We start from the raw sequence: 15,670 nt of genomic DNA on the forward strand, positions 1-15,670 counted from the left end.
CCAAGAGAGAGCCAGAAGTAGAAGAAAACAACTTTATTGAAGAGGTAGTATTACAGCTCCGGTGATGTTACTGCTCTGTGACTGCTCCTGCAGAGCAGGACTACCCTGTAGGCAGAGACTGGCAGCTCAGGGCAATTTTGCAGTCATATTTATACCCATTTTTAATTACATGTAGATTAAGGAACAGTTTATGCAGAAATTTATAGGGAAGGGTAATAACTTTGGGGTCATCACGTCATTGCCATGGAAAGGGGTGGTAACTCCCAGGTGTTGCCATGGCAATGGTAAACTGACATGGCACACTGGTGGGCGTGTCTGATGGAAAGCTGCTTCCCCCACCCCCCGCCGGCTCTGTTTTAGTTCGTCCTCAATTTGGTCCAGGGCCAGAGCCCTACCTCCAGAGACGAATCCCTCCTCTTACCTTACTACCTCTCAGGAAATAAAACATGGTGGACAGAGCTCAAAGCTCAGGACTTCTGGACATTCACAACAATGGGGGCAGCAGTGGATACATGGGTATCCCTCTGGCAGCTAGCGTTGTAACTTAAGAGAAACTGTGGCATGATTGCCTTCAGCAAACTTTCTAGTCAACTTGAAGTCTCCTGCCAAGAGGATGCTTTGTTTATAGAGATGTTTATAATCATGGAGAAACAGGTTTGTACTTTGTCTTAATAGGTTTTTTTTTCTGTCTTATTTTGTTTACTTTTAATTATCATTACATTTTAGAATGAACAAGAACCGGATCAACGGTGCTTTCTTTCTAAATGACCAAACTCTGGAATTTTTAAAAATCCCTTCCACACTTGCACCACCCATGGACCCATCTGTGCCCATCTGGATTATTATATTTGGTGTGATATTTTGCATCGTCATAGTTGCAATTACACTACTGATTTTATCAGGGATCCGGCAACGTAGAAGGTAAGATATTTAAAAGGAGTGATTGAAAGAGCATTTTCTTATTTCCTCATGACTTGGACAAATCAGGAGAAGATTTTCCTCTGGCTGAAGATGATGCCTTACATTTGAAACTTTGAAAAAATTGGTGATTTTCAAAAATATCACTGATGCTCTTGTCTTTAGATATATTTTAGAGTCCAATGTCCCTTACTTAACTAGGCTCCTTCCATGACTACCTTTCCCTGTATTCTGTACCACATAAATGTTTCATATCCAGGCTTGATTTTAATATCTGTGTTGTGATTTTGTAAGCTGGATATAAGGAGCTAAACAGGCTTTTTGGGTAGGCAGAATTAATCTTTGGTAGTCATCCACATCCAAATGCCAGCAGTTTCATAGTTCCATGCCTCCCTACCTTGGCTTACCTCTTGTTAGCCCAGTGCATGCAGACTACCATCTTGTCCCCGATGCATTTGTACTGTTATACTTCCCTCCCTTTGATAGACACTCATTCCTTGTGTGCCTATGATATTGAATAGAGCTGTGTTGCTCATGGCCTTTAAATCAACTCTCAGCACCAGAATCACCTGGAATACTCGTTTAACATGTAGGTTCCTTGGCCCTATTGCAAACCCACTAAATTAGAATCTCTGAAGGGATGCATTTTAATAAATACTCAGGTTATTCTAATTCATTGAGTTTGAGAGCTTTCAATTTAATAATTTATAGGTAGAGTTTCACTTCTTGAGTTCATTTACCTAGATTCTGGGGGCACTTGCAAGCTGCAATGCCTAAATTATTGATACTGCTTCAAGAGGGAATTTCAGTAACTGTGGGGAAGTTACTGAGGTAGTGGAGAAGAAGAGGAGACAGGATTTCTCAGCATGATTTTGTTAACCAGTACCTCTAATCCAGGGGGGAAGATGGAAAAATCCTCAGCTTTTCACTAGACTTTAATGCTTGTAAACCTTCCTTTCTGATACTAAGGAAGAGGAATTCTGGTAAGTGGTAATTACAGTGACATGCATTTGAAAGTAACAGGGACATGGTTTTTAAAAGTGTCGGTTCCTACATGGGACATGTGGGATGTGTTTGGCTAAGTATGTGTTTGACTAAATGCTTCTCTTGAAGTTTACTGCTTTCCATATGTTTCACCGTAGTAACTAACAGAAGGTAATAATTTTAAATATTGGGCTTTGTAATTTTATTTACAAATGATAAGTAAAACGCTATGAAATAAATATGGTTTATGTCTAGTCCTCAAATTAAATTCAAAGATTAGGATCCAGTTACACTTACCTGATTTTCTTGATGATCTTGGCATGACATGTAATGTAAAGAGACTTGGTACAAAATGTTCGTTTTGGTTTTTCTTTTGAAAATATTGAGAAGTATTCTCATGCAATGCTTGAATACCTCTGTTTAATATTTTTGCTTTATATTAATCTTGAGATGCTGTGATTCTGTGTTCTAACAACTGTAACATTAGTGAATTCACTCCATCTACTTGGTTTCTAATTTCCTCACTAGTACAATATAGTGTAGGAGTTAGAAGAATGGACTCTGGAGATAGATTGCTTAGACCCAATGTATTTATCTCTTAGATTCTGCCCTTGTATATAATCCATTAACTGTATGAATATCAGGAAGCACAATGAGTCAGGGAAACTGAGCTTAGGAGAATATAATTTGTGGTGCTAGAGTCAAGCTGGTCAAATTTATCTTTACTGTTTGTGAATAGGTAACTTTTCTAGAGTGACAGTGAGGCGTACTGGAAATAATTAACTTGGTGGGATAAAAAGAGTTAATACATAGAGTGATTAGAGTGGTATCTGGCACACAGTGAGTGCTCAGTAAGTGTTAGCTGTTACTGTTATTTTATGATCTTGCCATTTGCTGGTCTTTCAGGTAGTTTGTGCTGGGATTAGCTATCTCTTTCCTTCTGAGCAGATTCTGCAGTAATATAATAGTTGAGTGTGTAGCATCATAATTTGTTGCCTGGGAGAAGTGAAGCTGTTGTCACAAACTTGCCTTCACAAATTTATTTCATGTTCAAACTGGGAAAGCAGATGGACAAATCTCTTGTGTAAACCGGGAGAGCATCAGTAATTAGCAAATATAATCAGGAAAATTATGACAACCTTCTGAAGATAAATTGTTTGTTGTGTTTTAAGTTTGACACAATTTGTGGTGGGTTTCTCCTGGACAAAATGTTGTTTCAAATGTGAGGAGAAGGTGCAGTCTGAAGTGGGGAGAGCCCTGAAAATTGCAATGAAAGCCCTTTCTATTCATGGAAAAGATAGAGTTGCCCCCAAAACCTTTAGTTTCGAGGAAGATGGTCAAAGGAATGTTCAACAATCTAACCCATACATTAGATAATAATGAACATAGTTTTTGTGGTATAGAATCTTTATTATTATTATTATTATTATACTTTAAGTTCTAGGGTACATGTGCATAACGTGCAGGTTTGTTACATATGTATACTTGTGCCATGTTGGTGTGCTGCACCCATCAACTCGTCAGCACCCATCAACTCGTCATTTACATCAGGTAAAACTCAGAATGCAAACCTCCCCCCCATAATAGGCCCCAGTGTGTGATGTTCCCCTTCCCGAGTCCAAGTGATCTCATTGTTCAGTTCCCATCTATGAGTGAGAACATGCGGTGTTTGGTTTTCTGTTCTTGCGATAGTTTGCTGAGAATGATGATTTCCAGCTGCATCCATGTCCCTACAAAGGACACAAACTCATCCCTTTTTACGGCTGCATAGTATTCCATGGTGTATATGTGTGTGGTACAAAATCTTAAACTTAGGAGACCTGGAGGGACCATGGGATTATCTAAGTCACCATTCTGCTTCTATGGAGAAGAGTGCCAGAGTCATCTAACACACATATATATATTTAAACTTACTATTGAGGAAATTTCTCAGCAAAGCTTTAACAATTCTGTTATCTTTGCCAATAACACCATTATATTAGTTATTCAGGGACACTGAGTGGCACGTATGCAACCAATGGAGCCCAGACTAGGTAAACTCAAATACCAGCTATTCCCTTTACCTGTATAATCTTAGTTGAGTCACCTGATTTCCAGGGATCTCAGTTTCTCCATCTGCAACAGGGAGATGATGTTTCACAGGGCTTTCATGAGGATTGACTGACATAAATGTGTATAAAGTACCTAGGATATAGTGTGCAGTAAATAAACAGTAATTATTATTATCTAAGATCAGCTTAACCTATTGCTATGATTAAGAGGTGCTGGGAAAGGATCTCTTTTCCACCAAGATATTGTGGAAAATATCTTGGTATTTTCCATCATACTGTAGAAACTTCTCCAATTCACCAACTCATTGCTTGGATTTTATTAAATGCTTGTTTTATTTTATTAAGGTGTTGTTAACAAATAAAAGTTGTATATATTTACGGCATATAAGGTGAGGTTTTGATATATGTATATATTACGAAATGGCTAAATCAAATAATTAACATATTCATCACTTCACATACTTAATTTTAGGGGAGGAGATCACATACTTAATTTAGGGGGCAAGCATTTAAGATCTACTCTCTTAGCAGTTTTCAAGTATGCAGTACATAATTATTAACTATAGTCATCATGCTGTACAGTACATTGCCCAAACTTATTCCTTTTGTCTAAGAGAAACTTTGTGTCTTTGACCAACATCTCCCCCCACCCACACCAGCTCCTGGCAACCACCATTCTGCTCTCTGCTTGTATAAATTCAACTTTTTTAGATTCCACAAATAAATGAGACCATGTGACATTTGTCTTTCTGTGCCTGGCTTACTTCATTTAGCATACTGTTCTTCAGGTTCATCCGTATTGTCACAAATGTCAGGATTTCCTTCTTTTTGAAGGCTGAATAGTATTTCATCATACCACATTTTCTTTATCCATTCATTCATTGATGGACACTTAGGTTGATTCCATACCTTGGCTGTTGTGAATAGTGCTGGGTTGAACGTAAAAGTGCAGAAATTTCTTTGATATAATGGTTTCAATTCTTTTGGGTATATACTTAGAGTGGGATTGCTGGATCATATAGTAGTTTATTTTTTATTTTTTGAGGAACTGCCATACTGTTTTCCATAATGGCTGTACTAATTTACATTCCCTGCAGTAGTGTACCAGGGTTCCCTTTCCTCCACATCCTCACCAACGCTTGCTATGTTTTGTCTTTTTGATAATAGGTATTCTAACAGCTATGAGGTGGTATCTTATTGTGGTTTTGATTTGCATTTCCCTGATGATAGTGGTGTTGAGCATTCTTTCATATACCCATTGGCCATTTGTATGTCTTCTTTTGAAAATTTTCTATTCACATCCTTGCCCATTTTTAAATTGGGTTATTTGTTTTCTTGTTATTGAGTTGTTTGAGTTTCTTATGTATTTTTGGATATTAACTCTTTTGCTGTGCAGAAACGTTTTATTTTGATGTAAATCCCGTTTGTCTATTTTTGAATTTGTTTTTGTGCTTTTGGGGCCATTACCCAGACAAGTGTCATGGAGCTTTTCTCCTATGTTTTCTTCTAGTAGTTTTACAGTTTCAGGTCTTATGTTTAATTCTTTAATCTATTTTGAGTTGATTTTTGTATTTGGTGTGAGACAACAATCCAGTTTCATTCTTTTGCATCTAGATATCCAGTTTTCCTAACACCTTTTATTGAAGAGATTGTTCTTTCCTCATTGTGTGTTCTAGCCACCTTTGTTGAAAATCTGCTGGCCATAAATGCATGGATTTATTTCTATCCTTGCTGTTCTGTTCCATTGGTCTGTGTGTCTGTTTTGATGCCACTACCATGCTGAATAAACACTTTTTTTTTTAAATTTATTTTTTATTATACTTTAAGTTCTAGGGTACATGTGCATAACGTGCAGGTTTGTTACATATGTATACTTGTGCCATGTTGGTGTGCTGCACCCATCAACTCGTCAGCACCCATCAATTCATCATTTATAGCATGTATAACCCCCAATGCAATCCCTCCCCCCTTCCCCCTCCCCATGATAGGCCCCAGTGTGTGATGTTCCCCTTCCCGAGTCCAAGTGATCTCATTGTTCAGTTCCCACCTATGAGTGAGAACATGCGGTGTTTGGTTTTCTGTTCTTGTGATAGTTTGCTAAGAATGATGGTTTCCAGCTGCATCCATGTCCCTACAAAGGACGCAAACTCATCCTTTTTTATGGCTGCATAGTTGAATAAACACTTTTTTAAAATGCAAGTAATCCTATGAGGTCTACTGGTCACCACAATAGTGGTGAATTGGTTAACCAGCTCTCTGTCTAAAAAATACCCTGATTTGTAGCATTTGCCAGTTTCCCATCAAGGCTGAAAAATTCTGAATAAATACTCTGATTTGTAGCATTTGCCAATTTCCCATCAAGGCTGAAAAATTCTGAATATTTAGCAATCAGCCCTTGAAAACCCATACCAGCCAGATCTAGCACACCATTACAGCTGCCACCTCTTTGTGAAATACCTAGAAGAGGTTGCTTCTCTATTGCCCTCTAGTTGAGAATAGCAGTTTGTGGAAATGAGAGATTCGTTGAAGGGAAAAGCTTGGAAACGTGATTTTTAAAATTTGGGGCAACAATCAGGGAGCAGAACAAGTGGGAAGGCAACCAAGATGAACTACATATACCTCACAATAATGTCTCTACTAGATTTAGTGTCTAGCCACAGCCTAGAAGTAAATGTGTTAGTTATATGGTCAATTTTATGATGGTAGTGATAATGATGATGGTGATAGTGATAGTGATGGTGATGGTGATGGTGATGAAGTTGATAATGTGATGTGTGTTTTAATAGAGCACTAAACTAAGACTCTTGGTTTTGGTTTCCAGTCTCAGGCTCTGACATTTGTTAGCTGTGTCTTTGAGCAGGTCACATAAGGAAAATGATGACAATATTTTCTTAAATAGTGTAATGATGAGAAGACAAAATCAGAGAATATACCTAGTGGTTTACATGCTAGAAAGTGCTATATCTATTAAAGTTACTAGCATGATCATAAAAAGCAGTTATAAAGTGCTAATTTTATATAACCTGGAACTTTGTGGTTTATAAGGAGAGTCATGGACACAGCACAATTTCAGATTTACATGTACATACTAGAATTGATATCGAATCCAGTATATAAATAGACTGTTACAATGTTAGACCTTAGTTGGATCTAAGATCACAACTGGGTCTCAGGAAGGGACCTTAACAATGATTCAAATCCAACGCTCCAGAAACCAGAGCCCAGATAAGTAAAAATATTTTATTGTTTTACTGATCATCCATTCTGTGATAGGAGCTATAGTATGTATTGTAGATGAGACAAACATAAATAACATGGATGGTCCTTGCCTAGAAGGAGATTATAATCTTATAGTAACAAAGCCAGGTCAAAGACTTAGGGCATAGAACCCTAGCTAATGCTCCCAGCTGAGTAGAGTCATTAGTAAATTTGCTTGGTTTGTTTCTAGTTATACTTCTATTCCTGTAAGGTCAATAGTAAATAAAAATGCATTTGGATTTCCACAAATCTTGTTTTTCACACAAGGGGATGTGGCTCAGTCAACACTTTTATATCCTGAAACTTCACATTCTTACAAAGTCTTAATTAAATGAATAGTCTTAAAAATAGAGCTGTAAATAAAATGAGAATGTCATAGCGAATATAGCAAGTGTTTTTCTTTGCTGTTCTTAAATATACATACCTGATAAAAATCTAATGTAAGTGTGTTGAGTAAAGCCTGGGGAGAGTAAATAGAGTTCTAGGTCAACTCCTTTCACCAATCTTGTTTCATTCTGAAAGACAAGTTACTCTACATATTTGAGTGTCAGTTCCTTCATCTGAAAAACAGGGATGAGGCACGTAATCGTGGTTGAGTGGTTGAAATAATGGATTTGAAAAACAGTGATAATAAACTCTGCATAATATCGCAGTAAGAATTAAGTGAGATGATGTATACAAAATGCCTAGTCTGATTTCTACCATGTAATAAATACTTAATATTATCATTAGCATTATCATTGCTATTATATGGCACATGTAAAGCAACTTGCCTACAGTCACATGGTTAAAAAGTAATAGTAACAGGATTTAAAACCAGATAGGTTTGATTTCAAAGTCCATCAATCTCACTGTGCTACAATGCCCACTCAAATCATTCCAGTAACCCTATTTTCCCCCAGAATCATCCAGAGCGATTCTGAGGACAGTCTCAATTCCCCGGTAATTGATTCTGTCCTGTTTGAAAATCATATTTGTCTGTCTTTTATTGTCTTTCTGGCTATTCTTGGATCTTGGCTCTTTAGCTTTATTTACTGATTTATTTATTGAGACAGAGTCTCGCTCTGTCACCCAGGCTGGAGCGCAGTGGCGCGATCTTGGCTCACTGCAAGCTCCACCTCCCAGGTTCATGCCATCCTCCTGCCTTAGCCTCCCGAGTTGCTGGGACTACAGGCACCCGCCACCATGCCTGGCTAATTTTTTTGTATTTTTAGTAGAGACGGGGTTTCACCATGTCAGCCAGGATAATCTTGATTTCCTGACCTTGTGATCTGCCCACCTCAGCCTCCCAAAGTGCTGGGATTACAGGCGTGGGCCACCACGCCCGGCCTCTTTAGGTCTTTTTTTTTTTTTTTTGAGACAGAGTCTTGCTTTCTTGCCCAGGCTGGAGTGCATTGGTGAGAACTCTGCTTACTGCAACCTCCACCTCCCGGGGTTCAAGCAATTCTGTTGCCTCAGCCTCCCGAGTAGCTGGGACTACAGGCATGTGCCACCGCGCCCGGATAATTTTTGTATTTTTAGCAGAGATGGGGTTTCACCATATTGGCCAGCCTGGCCTCGAACTCCTGACCTCAGGTGATCCGCCCATCTCAGCCTTCCAAAGTGCTGGGATTACAGGTGTGAGCCCCCATGCCCAGCGGTCAACTCTATTTTGTTTGAAGGAGGACAGAAATACTCTTTCTGCTTTTGGCACCTTTACTTTATCTTATAACAGAGCAAACCCTGTTCCTCAACATCCCCTAGCTCTGAGGGCCACACCTGATACTTCTTTTCTCCCCTCTTTTGCCCCTGTTCTCTCTATATTCACTCTCAGGGCTCCTAGGAGCTCGTTCCAGGTATTTTAATCAGTTTTTTCATCCTCTTCCTGAATCCCCTGACATTGCAGGAATAGCATAAGTAATTAACACTTGATTTTAGTTTTCAGGAAAAAGAACTCATGTTTTTAGCAGAACATCAAATCAGAATGATCCAGAAAGATAGTTAAGTTTTATTATTCTTAGTAAAAGCAACGCACAGGTAGTGAATCAGTTTATTACAGCAAACACTATGAAACGTGACAAAGTGATACATTACTGTTAGATAACCTTTGAGCTGCTTATCATGTCCACCAAGCAGCAAGTTCCTGACACTGCAATTTGTGAAGTCCTGCAATGCCAGGACTCTGCAACTGGATCTAAGGTTGTAAAAGAACAATATGCACCTAATTTGTCACTGACACAGCTCAGTTTGATAAATTTCCACAGCAATTCCCCTTGGAATCTTTTTGTTTGAGATGTTGTTCTTCTTCTAAAGAAGAAAAACTTGTCCTCATTTGTTTACATCTTCCTTTTTAGTTTTTCCCCATTCATTTGTGATGCCTGATGAATCATTTTTCCTTGTTGCTGGGAAGGGGGAAGCGAGATTCCTTGTAATGATCACGTACATCTAGCTCTTTGTCATTTTTCTTCTGACTCCATAGATACTTTATTTTATTAACTGAAGAAACTGGAAAATAGGCACCGGCAATCATTATTTCGAAGACTACTGTTGCATTGCCACCTACTTCAGAATGCTTCCTTTACTAAAATGTTTGTAATACAGGTTTCATACTTAACATACACAAATATCAGGGTAAAATTTGGCTGTCCACAATCTATTTATTGTTGTGGAAAATTATTCACTCCAAGCCCAGTGAGGAGTGATTTTGGGGGAATTTACATGAGATAGCCATTTTTAATGATAATTTATAGACATTTGCTACTTACAGTTTCATCTTTAGAAGAAACATTCCTCTTTCTTGTAAAGCATTAAAATGGGGGGAGGGAGGATGAGTGTATATGGCGTTTTTCCCTTTCATTGAATTCATTTTAGGACAAGAACTGTATCTCTTCCATACACATAGTAGACACTCAAAATGTAGCTGTTAGTGAATGTTGGATAGTATGAATGGAAGTGATGTGATTGATGGTTATAGAATGTCGATGTCCTTTGCTTTCTGGAGGATGTGGAAAGTAACAATACACCTATCTACAGGAAGAGGAACCAAAGTGTTCTAATCCTCTGGTGGGTAATTTCACCTGGGAGGATCCTCTCATCACATTAAAATCTATGTCTACCCCAACCCATGTTGATTGCTGATTGCTGATGCTTGGCATGGCCAGTGCTGTGTCTTCACCGCAAGGATGGAAAGATATAGCAGTCTGTCTTTCACTAGGTCTCTAGGACCACAACTCCTGACTTTCAACCCAGCATTGGACCAGAAGTTTTATTAATAAATGTTTAAAATGTGGCATCTGCAATTCAGTGATTGCCTATTGTGTCTAATTGTGATATTTAATGGTGGCATATGCAATGATAAAATACTTTCAAATGATGACATTGGGATCTACAGAATTGGAATTCTACTTTACCTTTGTTTTAAATGAACAACTATTTGAAATTATTTAATAAACCATCAGCAAAGCCTAAAATACAAGAGATATAAGAAATTTCTTGTGTGTAAAATTCCCTTCCTTCCTTCCTTCCTTCCTTATTTCTTGTAGTAAAGCCCATTCAAGGTCTACCTAGGGCTACTGCCTGAGTAACTTTACCTACAACGTTAGTCCATACATACATACATCTAATTGTTCAGTCTACCATCTGTCATCTGTCCATCCATCCATCCATCCGTCCAGTCAGCCAGCCATTAATTTATCATCTAGCCAACCAGCAATTGAACTACATTCATTGATTATTTTATCCATCTGTCCATCCACCCTTCATCATTTGTTCAGCCACCCACCCACCTTCTACCCATCCATGTATTTATTATCCAGCCAGTCAGCCATTAATCTACTTTCATTGATTCATCCACCCATAGAGTTGAATGCCTACTCTGTGCTGAGTCCAGATCAGCTGTTTTGCAAAACATTTTTAAATTTGGATTTTTCTGATTAGGCTCCTCATTATGAGATTTAGGTCAAAACAAATTGGAGGGGGTGGGGCTGGAACACAGGAAAAACATATATGTGATTTACTCAGTGTATGACATCAGGACAGACTTGTCAGTTTTTTTCATTGTTGGAAATTTTCACTAGATTTCTCTTTTGGCAAAATACAAGTGTCTTTTTGGAATTAATATTTTGCTTATGGGGGTGGTATCTTGAGACCACGTGAATATCCTGTTCTCCAACCATCCCTCACGTAATGGTTTAGTATCCATTGATAATCCTCATCAGAATCAATTATTATTACAGTGGTGAGTTTCTGTTCCTATTACTCGTTCTATATTCGTTGGCATTCTTCTATAAAAAAAGGGCTTTCTCTTTTCTCCACTTTCTTCCACCATCTTCTTTAAAGCACATTCTCATGCAGGACTAATAAGAATTCCATCTCAGTCATCATTGGGGCACCTTCACCATCTCCTCACCTGTTAGAGACTCACCAAGGTCCTGAGGGACTCCCATAGTGGTGGGACTTTACCCTGGTCACCACTGCAGTGCCTAACATCTCAGCCAGATGATCTCTTCGTTTCTGCTATTTGGCATTTCCACAAATTCGTGGGACAAGAGAATCCTTTGCAAGTCCAGGAGCCTCATGCCTAACATCATTCCTCATGGTGTCACCATGGAGTGGTGCTCCAGCATCCAACCTGTGATAAGCCTTAGGGAAACCCCTCCTTCTTTTGGTTGCCTAGAGGCACCCACCTCTCTTTTTTCTTTTACTGCATGATATCAAGCATAATTGTCTCATTGTTTTAGTCTTTCACAAAAGACAGGAAAACGCTTTGAATTTGAGTCTACAGTTTTCCACACTCCAAAGAAATATTACAGATCTGCATATTACTTGGGTTGGAGTCAGCAAGGTCTACAAAGGGTGAAACTATGAGAAACTCAAAAATTTATCCTGTCATATGGAATTTTTGGAGTGACCTGGAATTATAACTACAAGTTGTAAAATAGTTAGGGAAAATGTGCTCTGAGTTCCAAAATTGTGACTTGCAAATTAACACAGTTATTTTGTAATGAGTAGAGCCAAGCAGCAATTTCTGAAGTTTATAGTACTTATTTTCTACAAAGTAATGTTAATTTGCTTTCTGATAGCTCATTTCTATTTGTTTTTCACTCAACATTTTCAGACCATTAATTTGTCAAATCCCGTGAGAGGAATTTATTACTTTTAACAATTCAATTGTTATTAAGTTGTTCTCCTAGAGATGGATTTTAAACTTGCGAATTTACTATGCATTTTCTTCACATTCTTCATGCAATTTGTGTGTGTGAGTGTCTATGTGTATATATGTGCATATACACTCATATTCATCCATATACATATTCATCTATATTGATCTTAGTATTCTAAATAAGACCACTTGTTTTGATCACTATGTATATGTCATCTATACAGACTTCTCATCTTGATAGTATCTTTTCACCTCACCAACTCTTTATGGTCTTTGAAATTTGTTTGAAAATTACACAATATCATTAATTATTTCATTGTTCTAAGATTCCTATTCCCTTCCTGTTCTCCATGTTCATACAGAAGACCATATGCAGCCATGGTTATGGTCCTTCTAGAAGCCAATCACTCTTTTTTATGTGCTTTTAGAAAGAACAAAGAACCATCTGAAGTGGATGACGCTGAAGATAAGTGTGAAAACATGAACACAATTGAAAATGGCATCCCCTGTGATCCCCTGGACATGAAGGGAGGGCATATTAATGATGCCTTCATGACAGAGGATGAGAGGCTCACCCCTCTCTGAAGGGCTGTTGTTCCGCTTCCTCAAGAAATTAAACATTTGTTTCTGTGTGACTGCTGAGCATCCTGAAATACCAAGAGCAGATCATATATTTTGTTTCACCATTCTGCTTTTGTAATAAATTTTGAATGTGCTTGAAACTGAAAAGCAATCAATTGTACCCATGAACACCACTGAAATCATAAGCTATTGACGACTCAAAATATTCTAAAATACTTTTCTGACAATATAGTGTATAAATGTGGTCATGTGGTATTTGTAGTTATTGATTTAAGCATTTTTAGAAATAAGATCAGGACTATATATATATTTTCACACTTCAAAGACCTAAGGAAAAATAAATTTTTCAGTGGAGAATACGTATAACATGGTGTAGAAATCATTGAAAATGGATCCTTTTTGATGATCACTTATATTACTCTGTATATGACTAAGTAAACAAAAGTGAGAAGTAATTATTGTAAATGGATGGCTAAAAATGAAAGTATTGATATACAGGGTAGAATTTTATCCTGTTATCACACCAACAATTGCTTATATATTTTCTGAATATCAGCCCCTAATAGGATAATTCTATTTGTTAACCATTTCTACAATTTGTAAAAGTCCAATATGTGCTAACTTAATAAAGTAATAATCATCTCTTTTTGATTGTATGACTGATTGCGGTCTGAAATTTATTTTCACACTGTGGAAGATAGTCTTGTTTTTATTGGTTATCTTTAGTCTGCTCTGCAGCCCTAGAAATGAATTATTTTTGTTGTGTGTATCCTTGTTTGAAGACACCTTGTAGTTTTTAGGTTGATTCTATTTCCAGATAGGCCATGAATAATTCTAAATTCTAAGAACAATGATTATACATTTATTAATGAAAATAAAATTTGCTACTCAATTTCCCACCACTATCACCCATAGTTAAAGTTACAACAGTAGTCTCTAACTCACTTTCTTGCTTCCAGTGTGCCTCCTTGCATACAAACTCTAAGATAGGTAGCTGCATACAGCAGGTTTACTGGGTCATGTGCTCAGGAGATACACCTTTAAGAAGTGAGGAACGCAAAGTGTGGCGGACAGATGTTAAGGTGGCCCCCATCATTCCCATCTCTTGGTATTCACGCCTTCATATAATCCCCTCCCCTTCAGTGAGTATGGTACCTGTGACTTGCTTCTAATGAATAGAATACAATAAAGGTGATGAGATGTCACACTCCTGCAATTACTTTATATCATATCTGAGTCTGTCTTGCTAGCGGATTTGTTTTTGAGATCTTCTTGCTGTCTTGATTCACTAAGTGGCCATGTTGGGAAAGCCCATGTGAAAGAAACTGTGATCAGCTTCTAGGACAGAGGTGTCCAATCTTTTGGCTTCCCTGGGCCAAATTTGAAGAAGAAGAATTGTCTTGGGTCACACAAAATACACGAACACGATACCTGATGAGCTAAACAAAATTCGCCAAAACTGTTTAAGAATCTGTGTTGGGCCACATTCAAAGCTGCCCCGGGCTGCAGGTGGCCCACAGGCCACAGGTTAGACAAGCTTGCTCTAGGAATTGCTGGTGACCTCTAGGCACCAAGAACAGCCTCCAACCAACAGCCATCAAGAAGCTAGAATCCTCAGTCTTACAACAAGGAAATGAATTCTGACAACTGGAGTAAGCTTGGAAGCAGATTTTTCCCCGTTCAAATCTCCAGATGAGAATGCAGTCTGACCTACGCTTTGCAGCCTGAGCAGAAGAACCAGTTAGGCTGTACCCAGACTCTTGACCATGGACACTGTGAGATGATAAACGTGTATTTTTTTAAGCTGTTAAGTTTGTGGCAGCAACAGGTAACAAATAGAGTAGGATTAGGCAGAGGGAGAAACAACCAGAAACATGGTTACAATAGAGGCCTCAGCTAATCTTTCTGGAAGCTCAGGAGCTGGGGCTATTCCTGATTGAGTTAAGGGAGCAGGCAGGGTCTTTGTATCTCCACATTGGCCAGGCATGCCTGTGGGTGCCTTCTGGGAGAGGGTCTATCCTTGAAAAAGGCAGTTCACTGTGGCTGGATGCAATTCGCATTGAAGAACTCAGCTGTGAGCCTTCAATAACCAATATTCTTAGCTGCTAGGAATGGGTGTATTGGCTTAGAAGAGGGAGCCTAGAGGTCCCCCTAGAATATCTACCGGTCCATTGTCTGTGATACAGCCTGAATGAATGCCCCAAATGTAAACCTGGTCCTGTTAATTCCTAATACAGACACTTTTAAATGGCTTATCATTATCCTTAGGCTAAAGCCACACCCCTTAACACAGGGCCTGCTAAAGTTTGACACCCCCTCCACCTCCACCTCCTTCCCTATCTTCATCTCTTAGAAGTTCTCTCTTCCATCCAGTCATACATAGATCTCTCACTTCCCAGCTTTTGAACAGGCTGTTTTCTCTACCCTACCTCTCAGCCACTCTTGTACTTTGTTCTTAGGGTCTTTCTTATGTAAACGTTTTGATCTCAGGAAGTCTTTGCCAGACATCCAGGATATGTGCTGCTAGAACACCCAGATAATTATACTCATCTCACTGAACTGTAATTATTATTAAATATGTTTTCTATGGAGGAAGGGGACCGCAAAGGCAAGAGTGTTTTAGGGCCCACAGAAGTCCTAATGCAGTCTTGTCTCCATAAACATTTTTGTAACCTACTTCACTTTGCCCTTGACCTCCAACCAAATATAATTAACTATTGCTTTGTAATTTATGTCT

General features: G+C 38.4%; 1 protein-coding gene across 1 annotated transcript in view; it reads left to right on the forward strand.

Annotated features, from left to right (window-relative positions):
- The window catches only part of LOC105510459 (collectrin), a 39,241-nt gene extending 25,653 nt beyond the window's left edge, over positions 1-13,588 (forward strand). Inside the window, exons 5-6 of the mRNA XM_011940259.1 lie at positions 727-921; positions 12,780-13,588. Of these exons, the coding sequence (XP_011795649.1) occupies positions 727-921; positions 12,780-12,936 (352 nt within the window). The 3' untranslated portion in view covers positions 12,937-13,588. The remainder of the gene's footprint in view (positions 1-726; positions 922-12,779) is intronic.
- The last annotated feature ends 2,082 nt before the right edge of the window (positions 13,589-15,670 follow it).

The sequence above is a fragment of the Colobus angolensis genome, unplaced genomic scaffold (assembly GCF_000951035.1).
Source record: "Colobus angolensis palliatus isolate OR3802 unplaced genomic scaffold, Cang.pa_1.0 Scaffold188, whole genome shotgun sequence".
NCBI classification, from domain to species: Eukaryota; Metazoa; Chordata; class Mammalia; order Primates; family Cercopithecidae; genus Colobus; species Colobus angolensis.